Below are 25,669 nucleotides of genomic sequence, written 5' to 3'. Positions count from 1 at the left end.
TAAGAGTAAATAAATGAATTCTTTCTTAACTCCACTGACCTCCAAACACACACACACACACAAATTCTTTTACTCTCAGAGAATTTGGTAGTGTATGTAAGACTGGTGTCAAATACTGCAAAGCCATTCCCCAGCCAGAAAGGCACTCTCCAAGGATGGCCTAAAATATACTCTCCTCACCTTCTTCCTATTTCTTAGGATATAGCTCCACAGCGCACTCTCAAACCAAGCTCTTCCTAAGTGTTAACATAAGAAAACATTACAACCTGTAAAGAATTTTTGTGGGTTTATTTGAGCCAAACTGTCGACAATTGCCAGGAAGCAGAATCTCAACTTTTTGGGATAATGCTCTGGAGAATGGTCGTTTTTGTAAATTACCACCTAAGGTGGAGACTTAAGAAGGTTACATGAAATCTATTGGTGTTAGAATAGGGAGGGGGAGAAAGCAAAAGGGTTGCTGGGAGACCTCTGGGACTGGATAAAAAGAAAAATGATAGACACATGCTTCTTTTACACAGGTAGGTGCAGGATAGTTAGCAGCCAACAATTCACAGGGAGCAATAACGACGGGGGAATCTGTGGTCTCCGCCCTGAGGGGTCCAGAAAAAGGGAAGCTACAGGTTACCCTGACCTTCCACAGGTAGCTTATCTTAGATACAAAGACAATAGGCTCAGTCAAGATCTAAGTTGATTTTGTCAGGGAAGATACTGGCCTGGGACACGACTACCCACGGTCAACTGCTTTTTAATGAAAGGTTTTAATTTCAGACCATCCTCTGTGGTGACTTCAGGTCTCTGAGTTTGCAAGGCCTCCACGCGGGCCTTCCCTGAGTTAGGTTAGCATGGGGCCCCTTTTCGCCCACAGAACTCATTGGTATCAACGTGCCCCCCTCTAGGTAAACGGGCCAGTTTTTTGTTTGTTTGTTTGTTTGTTTGTTTTTAATCGATTTCAGAGACAGGAGGGGAGATAGAAACATCAATGATGAGAAACAAGCATGGGCTTCGTGGGAGCCTGCAACCCGCGCATGTGCCCTGATTGGAATCAAACCGTGACCTCCTGGTTCATAGGTCCACACTCCACCATTGTCACAGGACGGGGCAGTGGGGGCCTGTTGTTTTTTTAAAGGGGAAAACAACACACATGGGTACCAGTGGCACTGGAGTCCCTGGAATGAAGGGGGGACGATGCAATAAACATTTAAGAGCGCGCGCTCCAGCAGACCGGTTGGGGACAAGCCCCAGCTTCTCCACGAACCACGTGGGTAAGTTGCTTAACTTTGTGACCCATTTGCTCCTGTGTAAAGTGAGCACAGTATCACCGACTTCCAACGGTGGCTACGGGGGGGCTTTTGAAAACCCTGGGAACCAGAGCTCAAGAAATATTAGCTGTGGTAGCATGTTTCCAGAAAGAATTCTCTGAAAGGTTAGTCTGCCATTGCTTATGATTGAGCAGCGTGGCAGGGAAAGGAGGGACCACCTATTCGCCCAGCACCTGCTACCCGCCCACACAACTCCTCCGGGCTCAGTACGGCTGCCGGTTGAATCGTCCCGTCCCGTCGGACCGGAAACTCCAGATGGAGAGGCCGCCAGAACCCGGAGTCGGGGAGGGGCAGAGCCAGAAGGCAACCCAGAGGCGTCAGAGGCCGGCGCCTTCTCAGCCCCAAACTTCAGCTTCCGGTTCTGAGGAATCGGAGCCAACCCGGGTTCCAGGTTCCAGCCTCCGGCTCCCGTCGCTCTGAGGCGGGACCGAGCCCGCCCAGCCCGCCAAACCCGAGAGGGGGCGGGGCCTCCGGGACGCGGCCGGTGGCCGGGCGGTGCCCGTGGCGGGGCGGGCCCAGCGGAGCGCGAGGCCCGGAGGCTGCGGTGGGGGCTGCCCGAGGCGTGCCTGACGCCGGCCTCCACCTATGACACCCGCTCCTTTAGCCCGCAGGCCCGAGCCCTCGCATCCCCGGGGCTGACCTTGTCGCCACCCTTTTTCCTATCTCGCTGTCACTTCGATGGTTCGGTGGGAGGGAAAAATGGAGCCCTCGAAGTCAGGCATCTCCTAGGCACCAGCCAATGAACTAAGCAGAGGAGGTGGGGTCCTTTGCTCGCGCCGAAATTCAAAGGTATAAATATTTCCGGCAGGGACGCGGAACCCCGAGCGAGTGCTGAATCTGCCATGGTGGGAGCGGATTTCTAGCGCCCGAAGTCGGGCCAGGTTGGCCCGCTCTCCGCCCTTGTGAGCAGGAAGAGCGTGTGGGGGCCTCGAGCGCGGGCGGCCGGACCAGCTGCGAGGCGGGCGGGCGCGCGGCCGGTGGGGCCTAGCCTGGCACTCCTGCAGCAGGTGGGGCCGCGGGGCCGGGAGCGGGGAGAGCAGCAAGAAGGGACCTCAGGCTAAGATTAGCCCGAAAGGGTTCCTGGCAGAATGGCCAGTTCCTGTCCAGCCTTGGAGTAGGACGGGGGAGTGTTGACAGGCCTGGTGAGGCAAGGGAACAGCCTGAGTGGAAGCAAGAGGCTGGAGAATATGTGGGATGCATGTGTTTAAGAAATATTTATTGATGCTCGCCCTGGATTCAGGCATATTGGAGCTCCCGGGGGGAGAGGGGGATGGAGGCAAAGATCCGTGATGATAGGTTGGATAGACGAATAAATAAATACTGTTTAGTGCCGCCTTTAAGCTCAATGAAGGAAAAAGAAAGCAGAGTAGGGGCATGGGTAGAGGTGCTGCAAAGTGGATTTATCCAGAGAAGTCCGGGAGGACCTCCAGTAAGGTGACATGTGGGCAGAGACGTGAGGGGTACAGGAGAGAGCCACGCCGGTGTGGGCGAGGACAGTCTGGGCAAAGGGAATGAATGGCATGTGAAATAATCTGTAGTCTGTCAGCTGGACATTGTAACGGTGGAAGATAAGCCTGGAAAAGTAGTTGACTTCCAGGTTGAATTAATGGTTTAATTAATCTCCAGGTGAGGACTAACGCCTGTATGTTTTTAAGTTGGAGAAAGAGATCTTGACATCAGAGGAAGTAGCTTGGGTCGGCAAGTTGCTGTTTTATTTCTATTGAGCTGTCACTCTCTTTTAGCCTTGCATGTGCTGCATATGGTTCCAGGTTTTCATCCCACGTATGTGTTGTTATTTCTGTTTGTACAGAACTTCCTTTGTGGCCCATTTGATTCCTAGCAAAGGTTTACCTGTTCAAGTCAATAGTGAAAATGCACATTAAGTCAATCATTCTCGAAGGATTCAAGTCCTATGCTCAGAGGACTGAAGTCAATGGTTTTGATCCCCTCTTCAATGCTATCACTGGTTTAAATGGCAGTGGGAAATCCAACATATTGGACTCCATTTGTTTTTTGCTGGGCATCTCCAATCTGTCTCAGGTAAAGTGTAAACTTTCTGATGTATGTGAACTTAAGTTTGGGGAATCCTCATTGAACTTGGAAACTATTGCCAATATTTGCATTTTTTACTTTATGTGAATTATATCTCACTGCAGCCCTTTAAAGGTAGGGGTTATTATTCAGTTTTTAAGGTGAGGAAACAGAAACTTAGGTGGGTTGCATAAGGTTCATCTTCTTATGTTATTTGGAACAACACTCAAACTCAGGTGTTCTTCAAGGCAGTCAGTCTCATTCCAGAGTCTGTATTCTGTGCCCCCTTCTCCAACCCCGCCCCCAAGGTTAAAATGCCTTTTCAGGATCTGCTAATGGGATTGATGAATACTGAAGTTCTTCGATCTGTATACCCTTGAATCCCTTAAATGAACTTTTGTTAAGAAATGAGTAGAAAACAATTCAATTTAAGGTTGAAAAATTCTATGGAAAGATGCATTCATTCAGGTTGTTGCTATTTTCTTGGCCCCGTTGCCTGTCCTTGGTTACTTGATGGATAATACTACATGGGTGGTTTTCCAAATATCAAGAAACCCATTTTTAGTGCTTTTTTTGTGCAATATGGGGTTTTGTAATTGATAAACTTTTTTTTTTTATTTTAGGTTCGGGCTTCTAATTTACAAGATTTAGTTTACAAAAATGGGCAGGCTGGTATTACTAAAGCCTCAGTCTCAATCACCTTTGACAATTCTGATAAAAAGCAAAGTCCTTTAGGATTTGAAGTTCATGATGAAATTACAGTAACAAGGCAGGTAAGTGGCTACTAAATATCTGGATACCTAAGAACTTGCATGTCTGTTCTGTTTTTTGGTGATATGACTGTTGGGGAGAGGAGTGTTTTATGTGAGAAATTTATGCATCAAATACCGACTAGATTCCTTAAAAATATCTTCCTTATGTTAATATTTGACCATGCAAATCTTACCTTTTACCATGAGGATTGAAAGGAATTTGAAAAGTCATCTATTATTATAAGCACTCAGCCATGCTTCAGTCTTGAACCATAGCTGAATCCTCTGTGCTGGAACTCATAACAGTACTTGAGAACTTACTGTCTTCTACGGTAACCCATTCTGGTTTTGGACAGGTCCAACTAGAAGCTTTCTTTCTATAATTTGAGCGTAAGTGCTGTCTTAAAATTTTATATATTCATCCTACTTCTATTGAGGGTACAAAGAGCAAATCTAATTTATTCCATATTTCAATATTTAAGTGTTCTGTATGTCTAAATGTTATGACCCTGGAGAGTTAATAATACCTTATGAATTCATATCTGATTTACTTAAAATTGCACTAATTTTTTTCATGTGTGCTATGTTATTGCCATTTCTATATGCAAGCAGGTTTGTGAAACTGATGCAGGACCTTATATTTTCCCTTTAAAATATTTTTTCTTATAGTCAATGTTTTTAGTTTGTCAAAGTTTTATTTTTAAAAGTCCTAATTCCCACTTATTCTCCACCTTAGTAAATGTAACTTATAGACATCCCTCTCTGTTTTAATGAAACCTCTGGTTTAAAAACAAATTAAAAAAGCATTGACTATGATGTGACAGAATCCTGTTCTATGTCATTAAGCATACATCAAATAATCACTCTTTAGGAATTTTCAGTAAGTCTGCTACTAATCTATCTAAAATCCCTGTCTTCGTGTGGTCCATATGTCTATATCTTAAAAATTTTTTTGCAAAGACTTTATTAAATTACTAATATGGATGTACTAGGTCTGTGATTCAAGTATATTAATATACTATCAGCCTAATAATCCTGTCAGGAAAAGAAAAATTAACTTTATTCAGTATTGATTAAGTGCTTGATGTATGCTGGGCATTCTTGAATGCACTGGGAAATAACGGAAAATTAAGAATGAGGAACAGATCTTGTCTTACTCAAAATATGAGTAAGACAGTCATACCCAATAAATGACAATGTAAGTGCTATAGTAGAATATAAACAAACTGGTGTCTGATATAAGTTCTTAGTGAACCCATGCTGGAGCTCCATATTACTCCTTTTCTTGCAAGTATTCACACAACACGTTGTTATTAATCCCTTTTAGAATCTTTTAAGGATTGATATCAAACTGCTTATCTTTAGTTTATTCATATCTGACTTCAGTTTCTTTGGGAACAAAAAGGTGGAGGAAGAGGGGTTAAACTCTGAGTGGAAAAATTGTAGGAAGATGATGATCAGGAATAAAAATATGTTGGAAACAAAGCAAGAAGTGACCTTAGAGACCCAGTCCAGTGTAGGGACATTAGGAAGTTTGTGAGTGGTTACATAGCTTGTTAGTAAAAGTCTCTGGATTAGAAACCAATTGTCCTGACTCAACCTCATATTTTTCTCGACCATGTCACATTTCCTGCAGAGTGGTTTTGCTCAGGATTGGTTTTGTTTATCAGTTGGACGAAACAAACAAATGCGTGATAATGTATTTGGTAGTTGATTATCTTAGTTCAAGGTGTGTGTGTTTATATCTTTAAAAATACTTTTTTTTTTTAGGTGGTCATTGGTGGCAGAAATAAATATTTAATCAATGGAGTAAATGCAAACAATACCAGAGTACAGGATCTCTTTTGTTCTGTTGGCCTTAACGTTAACAACCCTCATTTTCTCATCATGCAGGTATTCTGTTTGTGATCCTTTTACCTCTTTCACAATGGTTTTGACTTTTTTTTATTGTTTTAAGTATTACAATAGGGAACGTGCTTCTTTTTGAACTTTTCCATTTTTTTATTTATTCTATTGGTGTTTGGGCACTTGTTAAGAAATGGGGTTTTAAGTTATTTGTACTGATGTGTTCTAACGTGTTGTATACATTTGAATTTTGAAGAACATCTAGAAGTAATTTTCCTTGATTTACTTTGTTACTTACTAGAACAACAATACATGTTTACTCTAAAAATTTTTTAATGTTGTCTCAGTATATCCTTTTACAATATTGGATTTAAGTATTTTATTTTAATTATATATTAAATTTTAAATAATTTTCTTCTTTAGAGACTTATCCAAATGAAAAATAAGAATTAATGTTAATCTTGCCCTTATATTATCTCACTTGATCCATCCAGCTATCCTTTGAGAAAGTTAAGGCAAGATCAATGGCAGGATCCTGATGACACCAAAATAAAATTATTTTCAATATATCACAGCCTCAAAACTGGAAATTTACTTCAAATGAAACTAAATCTTAAGTAATATTCTCTTGAGAGTTGAATAGCAGGTTGGGAGGCGGGAAGTTATTTGTCTTTTTTTTTTCTCTGAATGATTTTGGTGATTTTAGCATTGAAAAAACATTTTACAGTTTACTGTTCTATTTAAGGCCTAAAACAGCCTTGGGGAACATCCAGCCTGCAGACTATATAAGGCCCTGGAAATCATTTGGTCTGGCCCTGCCAAGGCATTAGTGATGAATTAATTAAATGTTTGACTAAATATAGCAGACTAAATACTAAGTTGATAATTTTGTATGGCCCGAAAATGATGTTATAAATATCCAAATGCCCTTGGTAGAAAAAAAGTTTCCTACCCTTGGCCTAGAAGTATGCAGTCTATTTCTAGGAATTATTTTGCAGGGCTGTCTTTCAAAAATACCAGGAAATATTTAATAATTATGCTAAAAGTTTATTGATATGCCTGTTTTTGAATTGGCAAATTCTACATCAGTAGTATTAACTGTTGCAGAAATCTGGTCAGAGTTAACTTTGTATCTATCATTTATTAACTTCTGTAATTTGTATCACTCTAGAATTAAAAGATACCTTCAGTCTCAAATAAAAGAAACATCTTTTATTGTATGCTGAACGGGTGTGGGGAACCTTTTTTTCTGTCAAGGGCCATTTGGATATTTATAACATCATTCCCGGGCCATACAAAATTGTCAACTTAAAAAAATTAGCCTGCTATATTTGGTCAAACATTTAACTCACCCCTAATACCTTGGCAGGGCCAGATCAAATGATTTCATGGGCATATTATACAGCTCGAAGGCTGGACATTCCCCACTCCTGATATAGATAAAAGAACTCCCAAAAGATTGATGTATTAGGATACAGTAGCTTCAGTGCAGATAAACATGTATGCCTTTAATTTGTTATCATTATGGTAAGTTTACCATTTTATTTACAGGGCCGAATCACAAAAGTATTGAATATGAAACCTCCAGAGGTAAGAGAACTACTTAATGGACAGTAAAAATAGTAATAATATATATTGTTTTAATCTTCTAGATAATCAATTTTTAATATGCTTTCTTCCATTATTCTTGAAAACATTTATGTACGAATGATTAGTAAAGAAAGTAGTTTTTTTTCAACACTTGCCCAATATTTTATTTTAATTTTATAACATAACCACCTGAGCCTTAGTTTTTTAATCCATAAATTGGAGTCAATAATCCTAACCCCACGATTAAATGAGAATGTATAACAAAAGGTGTGAGACAATGTTAAACAGATTTTTTTTAAACTTTTAATTGAAATATAATTGACATGTTAATTTCAGGTGTACAACATAATGATTCAATATATATGTATATATTGCAAAATGATCACTATAGTATATTTAGTATCACCACACAGTTACAATTTTTCCTTGTGATGAGAACTTTTAAGATTTATTCTTTTAGCAACTTTCAAATACAGTATAAACTATAGTCACCATGCTATACAGTGTATCCTCATGATTTATAAATGTTATAACTGGAAGTTTATACCTTTTGACCACATATTTCACCCACCTCCAGTCCCCTCCCTCTGGCAACCACCAATCTGTTCTCTTTATCTATTAGTTTGGTTTTTGTTTGCTTTTTTAGAAAGAATATATGTGAGATTATACAATATTTGTCTTTCTCTCTCTGACTTACTTTGTTTAATATAATGCCCTCAAGGTCCTTCCATGTTGTCACAAACAGCAAAATTTCCTTTTTTTAAATTGATAAATTACATTCCATCATATATATAGGCATACTTCAGAGTTATTATGGGTTTAGTTCCAGACCACTGCAATAAAGCAAATCGTCTGGTGGAGGGTCTTGTCTTCAATTTGTAAGAAGTAGAACATCTATGAAGTGCAATACAGCGAGGTATGCCTATATACCTCATTGTTTAATTTATCAGTGGACACTTAAGTGTTTCAATGTCTTGGCTATTGTAAATGCTTCATTGAACATGGGGGTGCAAATACCTTTTCAAGTTAGTGTTTTTCCTTTGCATAAATACCCCAAAATGGAATTGCTGGATCATGTGGTAGTTCTATTTTTAATTTTTTGAGGAACGTCCAAACTGGGAAGTTTTTCCACAGTGACTACACCAATATACAATCCCACGAACAGTGCACAAGATTTCCCCTTCTCCGTGTACTTGCCAGTACTTTTTATTTCTTGTCTTTTTTATAATAGCCATCCTAAAAGGTATGAGATTACATATTATTGTGGTTATGATTTGCATTTTCCTTATGACTAGTAATGTTGAGCACCTTTTCATCTACCTATTGGCCATCTGTCTTCTGTGGGAAAATGTTTGAACATTTTCTGCCCATCTTTGAATTGGATTATTTGTGTGTTTTTCTATTGAGTTCTTGGTGTATTTGAATATTAACACCTAACCAGGTACATGCTTAACAAGTATTTTCTCCCACAGGTTGTCTTTTCATGTTGTTGATGGTGCCCTTTGCTATGCAGACGTTTTTTTTTGTTTGTTTTGTTTTTAGTTTGATGTAGTCCCACTTGTTAATTTTTGCTTTTGTTGCACTTGCTTTTGGTGTCAAATCCAAAAAGTCATTGCTAAGATACAGTACTCTTAGTAACTGTTGTTGGTAGAGTGAGTAACTTCTAAGATACCAGGGTCCATCACTACAATTATTAATTTCAAGGCATTTAGGGAAATGAAAGGTATTGAACCAAACAATTAAGTTTTCTCTGTAATATTTGCAGCTTCTGACATCATAATGATGGCAAGGATGTCAAGGAGCTAGCCACCTATGCTTTCTTCTAGGAATTTTGTGTGCCCAATATTAAAATAAATTTTGGTGTATAAAGCAACTTTTTCAACTGGTGTTTCATATCAGAGTTAAACCATATAGAAAAATCCTACAGAAAAAGATTTGAGTGAAATTAATTCATTACATATAATGGATTACTTAGGGCATTACGGCATATTTTCTCTTGGCGCCCCCTTGAGAAGAATTGGTATGAAGGAATGAATTTTTTTTAGAGAACACAGGCTCATTAGTTATTGAGAAGCGCTAATAAGAAGACTGATAATTGATAATACCTTTCTAGTTTGAATGTGGGGCATGTTTATTTCCTTTAGATAACATCTTAAGGAAAAACTTCTAATTTGAAAACTGCCAAATACATAGAAGTCAAAGTGAGTTCCAGAGGAACAATCTCCTTGAGATAGGGATTGGTCCTGATTAGAAGCTTCTGAAAATGGAGTACTGGAAAAATTGCACTTCTTATACTATTATAATTAATTAATATTTGCCTTTTTCAGAGTGCCTTTCACATGAATTATATTAGCAGTGCTCTGAGATATTATCAGTACTCTGGATGAAGAAACTGAGGCACAGAGAAAATTATTTGCCCAAGTTCTTGAAGCATGTGCCATGGTTGGGATGCAGATGTTATGCTATGCTTCATCCTTCTAGGCACAAAATGGCTGAAGTCTTACTTGGGACAATTTTAAGTAGAAACTTCTAAAATGAAAGCTGAATGGTGTTAGCCTTTACTTTTTTTAGACTTCTATTTGAAGGAAAAGAGGAGTGAGGAATTACTGGCTTCAATTTTAAAAGAAATGTACTCTGGTATAGCATAAGGTTTGATGTTAGAATTGGAGTGACAGCCAGAAATGTTTCTGGAATGTGAGGATTATGGCTAACATGTACATTTTTAATCTTCTATGCTCCATTTGATCCATTATTTTGATAAGCTCTTAGTGTGGTCAAGGCTTTAAATGACATAATTAATGTAAATTTCAATGAGATTTATTGTCTTAGATTCTTAAAACAATACAATTGTCTTTTTAGATTTTGTCCATGATAGAAGAAGCAGCTGGAACCAGGATGTATGAATACAAAAAAATAGCTGCCCAAAAAACTATAGAAAAAAAGGAGGCTAAGCTGAAAGAAATTAAAACGGTAATTAAATTTATATAAAACAGTTTTAGAGAAGAGAGTCATTTTGCATTTAGTTTCTCTGCTCTAAAGAGGAAACCCCCGCTTTTTTCAGTTTTCTAGTCTTCTGTATTACTCCTTTTTAAAACATTTTAAATGATAGTTTACATACTGAACATTTTTATTTTCCTTTATTTTTCAGATACTTGAAGAAGAAATTACTCCAACCATTCAGAAATTAAAAGAGGTATATATATATTTGTGAGGACAGCAAGCTAGAATCTCTCACAGTTGGTGATGTATTCAAGATCATATACAGAGGGATGAAATATGTATATGATCTTAGGGATTACATCTTAGGGATTATTTTCTGGAATGAGTTAAAGAATTAGAGTTGGTACCCCGTACTCAGCCTTCCACTCTAGAGAACATGCACTTTATATCTATTAAGTCATAATGATTTTGGGTAATCTTAGATAATGAAATGCCAAAATTTAAGACTTTGTTAAAGAGAAATCTAGATTTTTTTTGGATAATTAGAATTGCACATTTCTTAAAGATACAGAACTCTTAGTAACTTCTAGGATATAGGGGCCATCACTACAATTACTACTTTGAAGGCATTTGGAGAAATGAAAGGTATTGAACGATTAATTAAGTTTTCTCTATCTTTGCAATTTATGATGCCATAATCAGTGTTTCAGGGAAGGTACATATACAGCACGTTTTGAAAGTTAGGCATTTAGAAATTTATTAAATTCTTATTAAAATTTGAAATTTCTCAAAGCTCTTCTGAATCCATATAGTAGAATAAGTGTCACTGGAAAAACTAACATCGTGATCTTGAAGGTACCCCCTGTGTGCATGACTTAGTGGAAAACACTAGATTACAGTTTAAACCTAGGTTTCACACCTGATTTTGCCAAATTCTTTCTAAATCTGACAACATGAAAAGGTCATTTAACTATGAATTTGTTTCTTTGTCTGCGTATTAGAAAATTTAATTGTTACTTTGTGTGCCCCAGATGGTCCTTATGGTAATCAGGCTTAGTATTGTGTAAGTGCTTGGAATAGTTACATGAATGAATGTTGGGTAGGCATTTTGGTAATAGGAGTACTTTATATTATGCCATCCAAATAATAAAACCCAAATATACAAGTCGACCAAATGTCAGAACGACCAGTTGCTATGACGTGCACTGACCACCAGGGGGCAGACAATGCAGGAGCTGCCCCCCAATTGCCCGGCTGGTTGTCCCACAGATAGGCCCTGATCACTGGCCAGGCCTAGGGACCCTACCCTATATATTGGGAACGGTCTCTTAGATTTAAAAATTAAAACCTGGCAATGCTACTCTAACACTGAAAAAAACAGGATGATGCAGCTATGACATGCATGGACTCTGGCTTTCACATTTTGTGGCCAGCCTGATTCTGACACTTATAACTGTGTGACAAAGCCAATTACTTCTCTCTGCTTCAGTTTTTCCACTCATCAGATGGGAAAAATGGTACTACTGCCTCAGAAGGATCACGTTATGTACTACTTTAAATAATCAGGGCAAAAAAAATGTAACTGCCCATATAACAGCAAGATGCCTTTCATCTGTATGAAAAGTATGGTCACTGGTGCATGCAGCATCCCGGATTGCGAGAGGGATGTCCAACCTCCAGTCAGACACCGCCTGAGGGGTCCCAAATTGCAAGAGGGTGCAGGCTGGGCTGAGGGACCCCCCGCTTCTCCCTCCGCCACCCTGTGCATGAATTTTGTGCACTGGGACTCTAGTTTTATATAAGGTACTTGAGTATCTGCAGATTTTGGTATCCACAGGGAGTCCTGGAATCAATTCCTTGTGAATAAAGAGGGATAACTAGACTATTGAAAAATATATTAATGCTGTATCATTGATAGTTGTATATGTTGTTTTTATAGACTTATGAACCCCAGTCTATGAAACTATATTCACATTTCTGTGTTAATCCCAGCTGCCTGATTATGAATTAAAAGAAATAGCCACATAGGATTCACTAGACTTGTAATGTTATCTAAAAAGGCATAGTTCTGATGTTATTTCAATTTTCCTAAAATTTATAATCCATCATCACTTAGTCTAAGACAAAATCTATTATGTCATGGGAAATTTTATACATGTTGCTGTAGTTTGATTCTTTCCAAGTTTGTTTAAAAAATACGAATTCTGAATTATGCTTTATTGCTGATTTCTCTTTCAGGAAAGATCTTCCTACTTGGAGTATCAAAAAGTAATGAGGGAAATAGAACATTTGAGTCGTTTATATATTGCTTATCAGTTTTTGCTTGCTGAAGATACCAAAGAACGTTCAGCTGAGGACTTAAAAGAAATGCAGGATAAAGTTCTAAAGCTTCAAGAGGAATTGTCTGAGAATGATAAAAAAATAAAAGCACTTAATCATGAAATAGAGGAGTTGGAAAAAAGAAAAGATAAGGTTAGACATACATGTACGAATACATAATGTAGTCTGAACAAATATTAATTATATACAGTGGTTATTTAGGATTCACTGGGCATTGTCAGTCTAATCTTTTAGAAAGTAATTTATGTACAAATCATATAAGAAAATGATGACATGAACAAATTTTTTAAGTATTTTGATTTAATTGTATACATTTGATTACAGGAAATTGGAGGTGTACTCCGATCTTTAGAAGATGCTCTTGCAGAAGCTCAGCGAGTTAATACTAAATCTCAAAGTGCCTTTGATCTCAAGAAGAAAAATCTGACAGGCGAAGAGAACAAACGCAAAGAGCTGGAAAAAAATATGATTGAGGTAAGCAAATGAGCTTAATTTTATGTCACTAGTAGGTATATATTCTGTTTATATTTACTGAGTGTCTGCTATGGATCAAGTGTACTTGTTTGGGTTGGGTATGTAGCAAAGGACAAAGTGACAAAAATGGACAATACCTTCTGGGTCTTCATTCTAGTGAGGAAAATGATAAAGAAAATAATGAAATGTATAGCATGTTATATAGTGATAAGTGATGTGGATAGAAAACAAAGCAGGAGAGAGGATTGGGAGTATATGAGAGAGGGGTGCAATTTGGGCTTTTAAGTTGGGTAGTGATTGAAGATCTCATAAGGTGATAGTTCATTAAAGACCCAACGGATGTCCGAGAACCTTGTAGATAAATTTGGAGGCTGTGGGGAAACATGGTCCAGGCAGAACAGGAATTTCCCCAGGGCCTAAGGTATTGGGAAAGCAAGGACATCATTGTTGTTGGTTAGCACGAAGTAGCAGGAATGCGGAAAGGTAATGGCATGTAGGCTCACATGCAGTTTAAAAGGCAGTGTGGCCGAAACTGGTTTGGCTCAGTGGATAGAGCGTCGGCCTGCGGACTGAAGGGTCCCAGGTTCGATTCCGGTCAGGGGGATGTGCCTTGGTTGTGGGCACATCCCCAGTAGGGAGTGTGCAGGAGGCAGCTGATTGATGTCTCTCTCTCATCGATGTTTCTAACTCTCTATCTCTCTCCCTTCCTCTCTGAAAAAAATCAATAAAATATATATATATATATATATATATATATATATATATATATATATATAGACTCTCAAAACTATTTAAAAAAATAAAGGCAGTGTGAAGGACTTTGACCTATATTTCCAATGACATGGAAGCCACTGGAGTTGGTTGAACAGAAACGTGACATTCCTTGTTTTAGTTGGACTATTTGTATTGTGTTTTTAAATTATGTTTGTTTCAGGTGTACAGCATAGATATTAGACATTTATATAACTCATGAAGTATTCAGCTCAATAAGTCTTGCTCCCATCTGACAATATATACTTATTACAGTATTATTGATTATATTCTCTATGCTCTACAACCCTGTGACTATTTTTATAACTGCCAATTTGTGCTTCTTAATCCCTTCATCTTTTTTCCCCATCCTTCAAACACCCTCCCATCTGGCAACTATGAGTTTGTTTCTATTTTGTTTATATTTTTAGATTCCACATACAGGTGAAATCATATGGTATTTGTTTTTATCTGACTTATTTGACTTAGCATAATACCCTCTAGGTCAGGCGTCCTCAAACTACGGCCCGCAGGCCACATGCGGGTGTTTTTGCCATTTTGTTTTTTTACTTCAAAATAAGATATGTGCAGTGTGCATAGGAATTTGTTCATAGTTTTTTTTAAACTATAGTCTGGCCCTCCAACGGTCTGAGGGACAGTGAACTGACCCCCTGTTTAAAAAGTTTGAGGACCCCTGCTCTAGGTCTATCTATGTTGTAGCAAATGGCAAGATCTCATTCTTTTTATGGTTGAATAATACTCCATTAATATATATGTACCACATCTTGAGCCATTCATCTGTCAAGGGGAACTTGAGTTGCTTTCATATCTTGGCTATTGTTAATAATGCTGCAGTGAATGTAGGGGTGTATATCTTTTCACAGCTCATCCACTACAGTCCTCCGCTCTACCAACTGAGCTATCGAAGGCCCCGCTGGGGTGTATATCTTTTCAAATAGGTGTTTTGGGTTTCTTTGGATAAATACCCAGCAGTGGTATTGCTGTGTCATATGTTAGTTATCTTTAATTTTTTGAGGACCCTTTATACTGTTTTTCATAGTAGCTGCACCAATTTACAATGCTGCTAACAGTGCACAGGGTTCCCTTTTCTCCACATCCTTGCCCAACATTTGTGTGTTGATTTATTGATGATAGCCCAGGTGTGAGCTGATAACTCCATTTTTGATTTGCATTTCTTTGATGACTAGTGACATTAAGCAGCTTTTTCATATGTCTATTGACAATCTGTATGTCCTCTTTGGAGAAGTGTCTATTCAGGTCCTCTGCCCATTTTTTAATTGGATTGTTTGTGTTTTCGATATTGAGCTCTTTATAAATTTTGGATATTTATTAACTCCTACCATGCGATCAGATATATCATTGGCAGATATGTTCTTCCATTCAATAGGTTTGTCTTTTCATTTTGTTGATGGTTTCCTTTGCTGTGCAAAAACTTTTTAGTTTAATGTACTTCTATTTATTCCATCTCTTTCCCTTTCCTGAGGAGAAATAGATTTAAAAAAATATATTGCTAAGATTGATGTCAAATAGTTAACTACCTATGTTTTCTTTTAGGTCGTGGGTCTTACATTTAAGTCTTCCATTGATTTTGAGTTTGTTCTTGTAGGTGATATAAGAATGTGGTCTAATTTTATTATTATACTAGAGGCCCGGTGCACAAAATTCGTGCACGGGGGGGGGGGGGGAAGGAGGGGGGGGCTAGGGCTTCCAATACTATCTATGTATATAAAAGTCTAAGCGACCATTACGACGGAACAACCAGAATGACCGGTCGCTATGACGCGCAGTGAGCAGGCAGGCAGGCGAGCGGTTAGGAGTGAGCAGGCAGGTGAGCAGTTAAGAGCAAGCTGTCCCAGGTTGCGAGAGGGATGTCCGACTGCTGGATGTCCGACTGTAGGGATCAGGCCTAAATCAGCAATTGGACATCCCCTGAGGGGTCCTGGATTATGAGAGGGCACAGGCTGGGCTATGGGGACCTCCCCCATGCACGAATTTCATGCACCGGGCCTCTAGCGTTGAATAGAAGTGGTGAAAGAGTGGGCACCGTTGTTTTATTCCTGATCTTAGAGGGAAAACTTTCACCTTTTCACCATGGAGTATGATTTACCTGTGGGCTTGTCTTATGTGGCATTTATAATGTTGAGGTATGGTTCCTCTATCCCCACATTGTTGAGAGTTTTTAAATAGATGTTGGATTATGTCAAATGCTTTTGCTGTATCTATTGATGTGATAATCTGATTTTTTACCTTCATTTTGTTTATGTGGTATATCACATTAGTTATGTGGAAGACCAACCTTGTTTCAGGAATAAATTCCACTTGATTATGTTGTATGATCTTTTTAAAGTATTGCTGAATTTGGTTTGCTAATAATTTGTTAAGGATTTTTGCATCTAAGTTCATCAGAGAGATTGGCTTATAATTTTGTTTTTTTGGTAGTTTTTTTTGTCTGGCATTAGTATAGGTAACTTATGCTGGTCTCATAAAAGGAGTTTGAAAGCTTTCCTTCAACTTCAACTTTTTGGAATATTTTGAGGAGGATTGGTATCAAATCTTTGAATGTTCTGTAGAATCCACCTGTGAAGCCATTTAGCCCAGGACTTATGTTTATTGAGAATTTTTTAAATTACTGATTCAAATTCATTAATATTTACAGATCTGTTCAGAAATTCTGTTTCTTCCAGAAACAGAATGTCCAATTTGCTTGCAAATTATTGTTGTGATACTTTCTTTTAATCAACTTTGTATTTCTGTGGTGTTGTCACTTTCATTTGTGATTTTATTAATTTGGGTCCTCTTTTTCTTGAATCTGACTAAAGGTTTCTCAGTTTTGTTTATCTTTTTACAGAAGCAGATCTTGGTTTCATTAATTTTTTTAAGACTATTTTATTTCCACTGATATTTATTATTTCCTTCCTTCTACTCGCTTTGGGGTTTGTTTAATGCTTTTTCTGATTTCTTTAGTTGTAAGGTTAGATTGTTTATTAGAGATTTTTGTTTCTTGAGGTAGGCTTGTATTGATGTGGCTTTCCCTCTTACAACTGCATTGGCTATATCCCATAAATTTTGGCTCATTGTGTGTTTTCATTTTCATTTGTTTTAAGGTACCTAGATTTCTTCCTTGATCTTACTAACACATTTATTGTTTAGAGCATGTTATTTAGCCTCCATGTGTTTGATTTTCAATTTTTTTTATTGATTTCTGATTTCATACCATGTGGTCAGAAAAGATGCTTTTTACGATTTCAGTGTTTTAAGTTTATTGAGACCTGTTTTGTATACTAATTTGTGGTTTATCCTAGAAAATGTTTCATATTCACTTAAAAGAATATATTCTGCTGCTCTTGGATCAAATGTTCTAAAAGTATTAATTAAATCAATCTGATCTAATGTGTCATTTAAGGCCATTTTTCCATATTGATTTTCTGTCTGGATGATCTATGCATTGATGTCAATGGGGTGTTAAAGTTCCCACTGTTACTGTATTACTGTCATTGTCTCCCTTTATGTCCATCAGTATTTGCTTTATATATTTCGGTGTTTCTATGTTGGGTGTCTATATGTTTACAAGAGTTATATCCCCTTGTGTATGGCTGACTTCCACTAGTGTTGCGTTTGGCACCTTTTGATGGACACCACATTGGGGGCTCAAGCTTGCTGCCACTTGTGCCAGATTTTTGTTAGTTGAGGCTGTGTTCCAAACCACTTCTGGCCACTGCTTATGCCAGGCTAGCGGCCATCTGATGGGAGTTATACAAGTTGAGAGACTGGTCACCACTTTGTGTGGTTGGAGTAAACAACAGGTACTGAGCACACCAAGTCTTATTTGGAATTTGTGTACCTTTGAAAGATTTTAGGGAAGTCCACAACTCAAGCTTAGGCAGGTTCCTTCTGTCTAGGAGCTGCTGGAAGAGGTTCTGCCAGGTGGGTGAGTTGGGTGCACTGGGGTCTCAGGGAATTACTAGGGTGAATGGTGTTAGGTTAATGAAGAGCTCAGATTTTGTGCCTGCCTGCCTGCACTGGGGGGTTAGGGGGTGAGGGTGAGGGGCTCAACACAGGAACAGTAGCACCTGCCAGCACTTTCCTCTGGGAGAGAACTGTCCCTGCCCTTCCAGCCCTTGCCCTGAAGCTAGTTCTTCCCTGTGTGTCTCTTGGCTTTTTGAGCTGCTGTGTTGGGGCTCAGAGCTAGATTGTGAGTGAGTCTATGTCCAGGCCCTCCAAGACTTGCAGTGGGTAGGATTACAGTACATTGGTTTTCACATCCAGTTGTTATGGGGACTCCTCTTCCTGGCATTGAAGCCCTAGGCTTGGGGAGTGTGGTGAAGCTGAGATAGGCCTCCTGATTCTTAATTGCCAGCATTTGGGACCTGCCTATTCTGTTTCTCTGTCCTTTCCACCAGTCTCAGCATGGCTACTTTATATAATAGGACTTCTGTTGAGCTTGTCTTCAGGTAGTTCTCAATGATGGTTCTATAATTCAGTTGTTACTTTGATGTTGACATGGGAGGAGGTGGGCACATTGTTCACCTGATCCACCATCTTAACCAGAAGTTTCCTATTCTTGTTTTGAGAACAAACTGAAGGATGAGGTAAGTAGCTTGTCCAGGTGTTAGCTCTTGGAAAAACACAATAGAAGTGGAGTGTATTGAGAAAGTTGTGAAATTTTATGCGCATCTTAAGGGTAGGTCCAACCAGAATGATCTGGAGATTGGCTGTTGAATATAAAAGGAAGGAGTGAAGGAAAACTCTAGGTTTTTTCTTTGACAATTGGAACTAGGATTACCATAAGCTGAGTGGAGAATAGGAAGAAGTATAGTATGAATTTAATGGGCTTGAGGTACCTGTTAGACATCTAAATAGAGATGTTGAATCCAGGTTAGAAATACAAATCAAAGTACATATGTTGGCATTTCCCAAATTCTTCACTCCTTCCCTGAATTCTAGACTCAGGGAAGCTAGATAAATTCTAGACTCATTAGTCTAGCTTCTTAATTGATAGTTTTACATGGATGGCTAACTAAGTCTAAAATTTAACATATCCAAAATAAAACTCTTAAATTTACTCCGCTTACCCAAACCTGCCTATATTACTGAATTTTTCTCATACTGGTAAAGGACACCACTGGTAACCTAATGATTCTGTCCAGAAATCATAGGATCCTCCTGGATTTCCCCTTTTCTCTCAAATCCTGCATCTAATTCTGTTCTCTGTTGACTTTAAAAGTATATCTAGAATACAGGCACTTTTCATCACCACCATCACCTCCCATGAGGGATACTGCAATAGTGTCCTTATTAGTTGCCCCTCCTGCTCTATAGTCTGTTCTTTACAAAAGCTAAAATACAAATTGGATCACATCATTCTTGTGCTTAAAACCTTTCAGTGGTTTCAAAGTTACAAGTACAATTAAATCCAAGTCTTTACCATGGTTTACAACACTATATGGTCTAATTCCTGGCTTCTCCTTACCACTTGCTCATTGCTCCAATCACAGTTCCTCCTAGTATAGCATGGCCACTCCTTTTATTTCATTTAGGCTTCTGCTCAAATGTTATCACAAAAAGACCTGTCCTTCTTTAAATAATAGCTCCCCCCCCCCCCCATCACCTTCCATCCCTTTGCTTTGCTTTGCTTTGCTTTGTTTGCTTACTATGTCTTCCACCCTAACATATAGGCTCCCTGAGGAGTCTAAAAAACAATACATAGTTTTGTTCGGTACCCAGTAAACATCTGGTAAATATTTATTCAATCATGAATTAAATAGGTGGGCCAAAATTTCTGGTCACTTTCATATAAACAATATAGTTATACATATTTTTTAGGGCTGGTATCTTGCATAGTGCTCAATAAAACTTAAAAAGGTATTAAGTAATGCTGCCCCCACAATTATTTAATGCTTACATTTTATGGCCTTTAATAGTTTATAAATATATTCTAAAAAAATTTTAATTATTGATTTTAGAGAGAGAGGGAGAGAGCTAAACATTGTTTTGTTGCTCATTTTATTTATGCATTTATTGGATGATTCTTGTATATACCATGACCTGGGATCAAACCTACAACCTTGGCGTATTGGGATGATGTTTTACCCAACTGAACGGCCAGGGTCTAAAAATATTTTTATATACATGTTCTTAATCCTAAAATCTCCAGTTTTAAAATTGGTGTATGGTGGCTATTACAATTATTTAGATTTAGAAACTGATTTTTATTTTCTTCAAGTGGTTTAAATTTGCAATTATGTTTTAGCTCATTATCTCTCAGATTTGACTATAACATATGAAAGTATTTCTAAAAGGATAAGCAGCACATTTATCCTAAAAATAGAGCGAATTTAAAATGGGAATCAAGTGTTTAAATTATTTTATTTAAGGTGACATTATTTTCCTTGTAACCATGCCCACCTTCAAATTGCAGTGAAATTTGATGACATAAGTGTACATGTATATAAGAAAAGATGTTTCTCCTAAAATATAACACTTTCCAATCTGAAATTCTTCCTAAAGGATTCTAAAACTTTAGCAGCAAAGGAAAAAGAGGTTAAAAAAATAACAGATGGGCTGAACACCCTTCAAGAAGCAAGTAATAAAGACGCTGAAGCTTTGGCTGCTGCACAACAGCACTTTAATGCTGTTTCCGCTGGCCTGTCCAGTAACGAAGATGGAGCAGAAGCAACTCTTGCTGGTCAAATGATGGCCTGTAAAAATGACATAAGTAAAGCTCAGACAGAAGCCAAACAGGTAAATATAAACATTAAGCACTATGTGATTACTTTTTTTGTTTTTGAGAAGATGCTTCACATTTTTGCTTTGTTAAAAAATAATCAGATCAGTGTCAAGGAACTTATTTTATTCTGCCACTTTATAGCATTTACTATAATGAAATTCTAATATGTGGATTGCTAAATGTTGATAGTTTAAGGATGCTTTAAAACCTAAAATACCTTTATAGGTTAATTGAAATTGTTAGTGCAATAAATATTTTGTTTCCAGCACTATGTGGAATATTTGAGGTTAGTCAATTTTATATATATTTTTTTGCTGTATTTATTGGCATCATAAACTTGAAGTACTAAGCTTTAACAGGAACAGAAAAGCATCCTCTCCATTTCTATGCCAACCACATCTAGTTCTTAAAACCTTGGTTCTAAAACTTGACAACATACTCTTTGGAAGTATCTCTACTTCCCACCTTACCCCCATTCTAGTCTTTGGTTTTCCTACTCTGATTTCATAATTTTCAAAGGCTTGTCAATCTATTAGAATGGTTTTCAAATTTGTTTAGATAGTTGTACAACTCTTAAAGTCCTGTGAATACTTTTGATAGCAGAAAGAAAAAAATTTATATATACACATTCTTTGTTTGTAATGGAAGATTCAGCTCTGAAAATATATGTGGACATGTGTATTTGTGTATTAACTAATTCAAGTTTTTCTATTACCTATCTGCCACTTTTTTATTCAAAGATGGTCACAAAATATTTAAAAATCAATAGCCAAAAAAATTTTAAAATTCTCTCAGTTTTCCTATAAATTTATTTGATGAGGAAAAGCCCATTGTTCTTCAGTTTTAGAGGGAGGATATATCGATATAGAGCTTAGAATACTACTTCATGGTTTTAAGGAATAGTGCTCAATTATATAAACTAGCATTTAAATATCAGATTCTCTGCATTTAAATTGCTTCAATTTAGTTTCCCTTTTTCTATGTAATGTTATTTCTCATTGCTCAGTACAACTTCTCTTGTTAGACAACACTCACAAATATACATTAGTGCAATCTAAGTGGAAAGGAAGAGAACTAGAGTTAGGATTTCCAGCTTTCTATTGTGTTTTTAATTTAACCAGCTAATGACAAGTATTGTTTTATATAATTTGAACTAATTCATTTCATATTTTATAAATATTAAAAATAGGGATTTAAATTGCAAGTTATTTAATGGTTTATGTTAAACACATTAGTTTTTTACTGAGTAGTTTTTTTTTAGGAGAAAATGTTGGGAAATGATTGCTCTGTTGGGATACTAATCCAAGTGGCCAACAGTTTCATTTTCAAGGCTGATTCTCTTACACCAATCTGAACTTGGTGTAAGTCTCAGATGGTCTGTTACATTTTTCTTTGTAGGCTCAGATGAAATTGAAACATGCCCAACAAGAATTAAAGACTAAACAAGCTGAAGTTAAGAAGATGGATAGTGGCTACAGGAAGGATCAAGAAGCTTTAGAGGCTGTGAAGAAGCTTAAAGAAAAACTTGAAGCCGAAATAAAAAAGCTAAATTATGAAGGTTTGCATTTAAAGACACTATTAGATCATTAGGAGGTAGTGGTGATTGGTGAAACTAACTTAAAGAAATAATCACGTAGGAAAAATTTTTATCCTATTAATGAGTATTAGTATAAGAAATGTTTACAAATATAGTCCAAAAATATCTAACTATAACATAGTGCTTTGAATTTTTGAAGACTCACTACTCAGAATTTCCTTGCTCCAATCACTCTGACCTGACACTTGAAAACTCAAAAATGTCATTTGTATATTTCTACTTCAATAGGCATTCAATTCATTTGTTATTTTTTGGAATAGAAATTGTATTATTTGTCAGAAATGTCTACTTGACATGATAGAAATTTGAACATTAAGCATGCTTTTTATTCTCAGAAATTTGTATTTTGCTTCTAGAAATGCTTTGGAAATAGAAGTTACAAATATTTTCCTTAAAACAGAATATTTTAAGATTTGGTTTTAATTTACTTATGATTTACTATTTAGAAAACAAGGAGGAAAGTCTTCTGGAAAAGCGTAGGCAGCTGTCACGTGATATCAGTAGGTTGAAAGAAACATATGAAGCTCTCTTGGCCAGATTTCCCAATCTTCAATTTGCCTACAGGTATGAGATTTAAATCTTGAATTTTAACATAGTAATAACCAAGATGTATTTTTATTTTGGCTGGAAAGCAGTCTGAAAATTTCATGGACATTAAGATTTTTGTATGAAAACTATTGTAAACTGCTTTACCTTAATTGCTATTTTTTTCCTTAAATGTTTATTGAAATGTTTCAGGTGTGGGCAGGGGAAATTCTTGTGAGATTTAATGGCTATTAATGCCACCTATCTTAAAACCAAAATGAGGGGAATTTAATCTCAATCCAAAGTTTCTTTAAGTTTTTCTATCATTAATGATAAATATCTACATTAACATTTTACAATTTGATTTCCTCATAGTTTTTCATAGAATCTATGGTAATTTATGTATTACAAAGATTAGAAAGTCAAAGTTCTTTTTGTTACATTGAAACAATATGCACAAAAAGCTTTTGATTGATTTAAAAACAATAGCTGGGTAGTCATCTGGGACATTTTCAAGTTTTTGTTTTGTTAAATCTATATGATTCTTCTGTCAATTTAATGTGTTGTCGGAAAGAGCTCCTGAGTATTACTATATATATAATTTTTTTCTATTTTCTTATCTAAGATTGACTCTTGTCATCTTTTCCATTTTAGGGATCCAGAGAAAAACTGGAATAGAAATTGTGTGAAAGGACTTGTAGCTTCTTTGATTAGTGTGAAGGATACTTCTGCAACCACAGCTTTAGAATTGGTGGCTGGGGAACGACTCTACAATGTTGTGGTAGACACAGAGGTAAATTGATTTTAATAAAGGAATTTGTAATTTCAAGCTGTTGAGCTTGAAAATCATGTGCTGCTAGAAGATTTGGGTACTTTCTTGATGTTGTAAGCTTCTTCCAAGGTTGCTTATTTTTACAAGTTAAAACTTTTCAGTTAGTGACATTTTTAGTATATTATTTATTATATTTGATTAGAGGCCTGATGCACAAAAATAGTGCAAGGGGCTCAGCCCTTAAAGCCCCAGCAGCCTCGGGTCGTTCTGCTGTTTGGTCTAATTAGCATATTAGCTCTTTATTATATAGGATTTAGCTGTATTTCAGAGGAAGTCTCAAGCTCACTCAGGAATCCAGAATGTATATTATCAGCCTTAGACTTTTAATTGTTCAGGATAGTAGGCACTAAACATTTATTTGATTATGGGTTCCTAAAGGTGCACTCTTTCCATTCAAATGTTTTCTGTCATTAACATACATGTATTTTTTATTTCACATGCACTGTGTTTTAGGTTACTGGAAAAAAGCTACTAGAAAAGGGGGAATTGAAGCGTCGATACACTATAATTCCACTCAATAAAATTTCAGCCACGTGTATTGCTCCAGAAACCCTGAGGGTCGCTCAGAATCTTGTAAGTCTTACTTGGCATGTTTTATCTCTATCTTTAAAATTAAAGAACATTAATTTTGGTGGACTTAATCATATGCAGAACTACAAAATTTTATTTTTGCTACCATGTTTTAAAAATTAAGATACAAAAAAATAGTTGGTGTTTGTGAAACTAAAGGAAAGAGAGAATAAAAATGTTCGTGTTTCAAAGTTGTAGTATTAGAATCTCTTTAACCCTTAAATCAAGTTATTTCAAAGTTGTAGTATTAGAATCTTCTTTAACCCTTAAATCAAGTTATAACTATCAGGTGATAGTAAAAACAGTACTCTCTCCATTAAGAAAGGACCCTACATAAGTCCTTGGTCCTATAAGATTATAATAGAGCTTAAAAATTTTTAAGGCTTAGTGAAGTCCTAACCTTAGTAATGTCATAGCACATATTACACAAGTACTTAACCCTTGTGTTACAGTTGCCTACAGTATTTCATACAGTAACATGCTGGACAGGTTTGTAGCCTAGAAGCTGTAGGGCAACAATTTGTTACTCCTAAATATGTCTATTTGGTATAAAAATATTTTAGACTTGTTCAGAAAGTAGAAGTTACCCTTTGTAAAAGATATTTTCATTTGTAAGGGTGAAGAGGGGAGTGACCTTACCTCTAGAAACTCTTATCAGTGTAGAAGACAAGGAATTAAATCTACATAGCAACCTTGCCTTTGTTTACTGTGCTTTTTCTGGTAACTTACTCTTCCCCACCCCAATATCTTTTGCCTTGCACTGAAGATGATATTTAAGGTGCTGGCTTCAGCTATTTTGAGGAGTCATTTTCCCCAGATCTCTTCCATGTAAACAGGAGGTATATGTTATTAAACTTTTGTTTTTCTCCTGTTAATTTTTTTTTCCGTAGGGATGTCTCAGCCAAGAACCAGAAAAGTGAAGGGAAAACTATTTTTCCTCCCCTACAGATCATCAATAGGCTAGTTGTGTAGTAGGCTATACCATCTAGGTTTGTGTTAAGTACAATCTGACAGCAGTCGCCAACCTTTCGGACCACCGGTTGGCAACTGCTGCCTATGATGTTTGCACAATGATGAAATCGCCAAACAATGCATTTCTTAGAACATATCCCCATCATTAAGTGGCTCTTGATTGTATTGAATTTCTGTTTTCTGAATAATTAGAATTACAGTTTACTAATACCAGAATTCTTCAGTTTTCTTCATGCTAGGCACATGTAAACTGTCCACAGCAAGAACCGTATGGACGGTGTCTGTTGATCTTGCAGAGATGCTTCTCTGTTAGAGTTCTTCTAAGTTGCCTTTCAGTCTGTGGACGTACAAAACACATGGCAGAGATACCCAGTCAGCTGTTGA

At 37.0% G+C, this 25,669-nt stretch overlaps 1 protein-coding gene across 6 annotated transcripts in view; it reads left to right on the top strand.

Moving 5' to 3' along the window:
• The window catches only part of SMC2 (structural maintenance of chromosomes 2), a 119,251-nt gene that overhangs the window by 59,822 nt on the left and 33,760 nt on the right, over positions 1–25,669 (top strand). Inside the window, exons 1-14 of one of the 6 annotated variants that reach the window (XM_079789860.1) lie at positions 1,988–2,108; positions 3,130–3,359; positions 3,974–4,123; positions 5,873–5,995; positions 7,499–7,537; positions 10,397–10,507; positions 10,686–10,730; positions 12,716–12,949; positions 13,142–13,291; positions 20,570–20,803; positions 22,188–22,347; positions 22,833–22,950; positions 23,566–23,704; positions 24,197–24,316. In XM_079789860.1, coding sequence (XP_079645986.1) covers positions 3,192–3,359; positions 3,974–4,123; positions 5,873–5,995; positions 7,499–7,537; positions 10,397–10,507; positions 10,686–10,730; positions 12,716–12,949; positions 13,142–13,291; positions 20,570–20,803; positions 22,188–22,347; positions 22,833–22,950; positions 23,566–23,704; positions 24,197–24,316 — 1,791 coding nt within the window. In that variant the 5' untranslated portion in view covers positions 1,988–2,108; positions 3,130–3,191. The other 5 variants (XM_079789859.1, XM_079789858.1, XM_079789857.1 and 2 more) reach the window with 5 other exon arrangements.

The sequence above is a fragment of the Cnephaeus nilssonii genome (assembly GCF_951640355.1).
Source record: "Cnephaeus nilssonii genome assembly, chromosome: 14".
In the NCBI taxonomy this organism is placed as follows: Eukaryota; Metazoa; Chordata; class Mammalia; order Chiroptera; family Vespertilionidae; genus Cnephaeus; species Cnephaeus nilssonii.
Note: the sequence above shows the minus strand (reverse complement) of the source record. Positions and strands in the feature narration are given on the sequence as shown.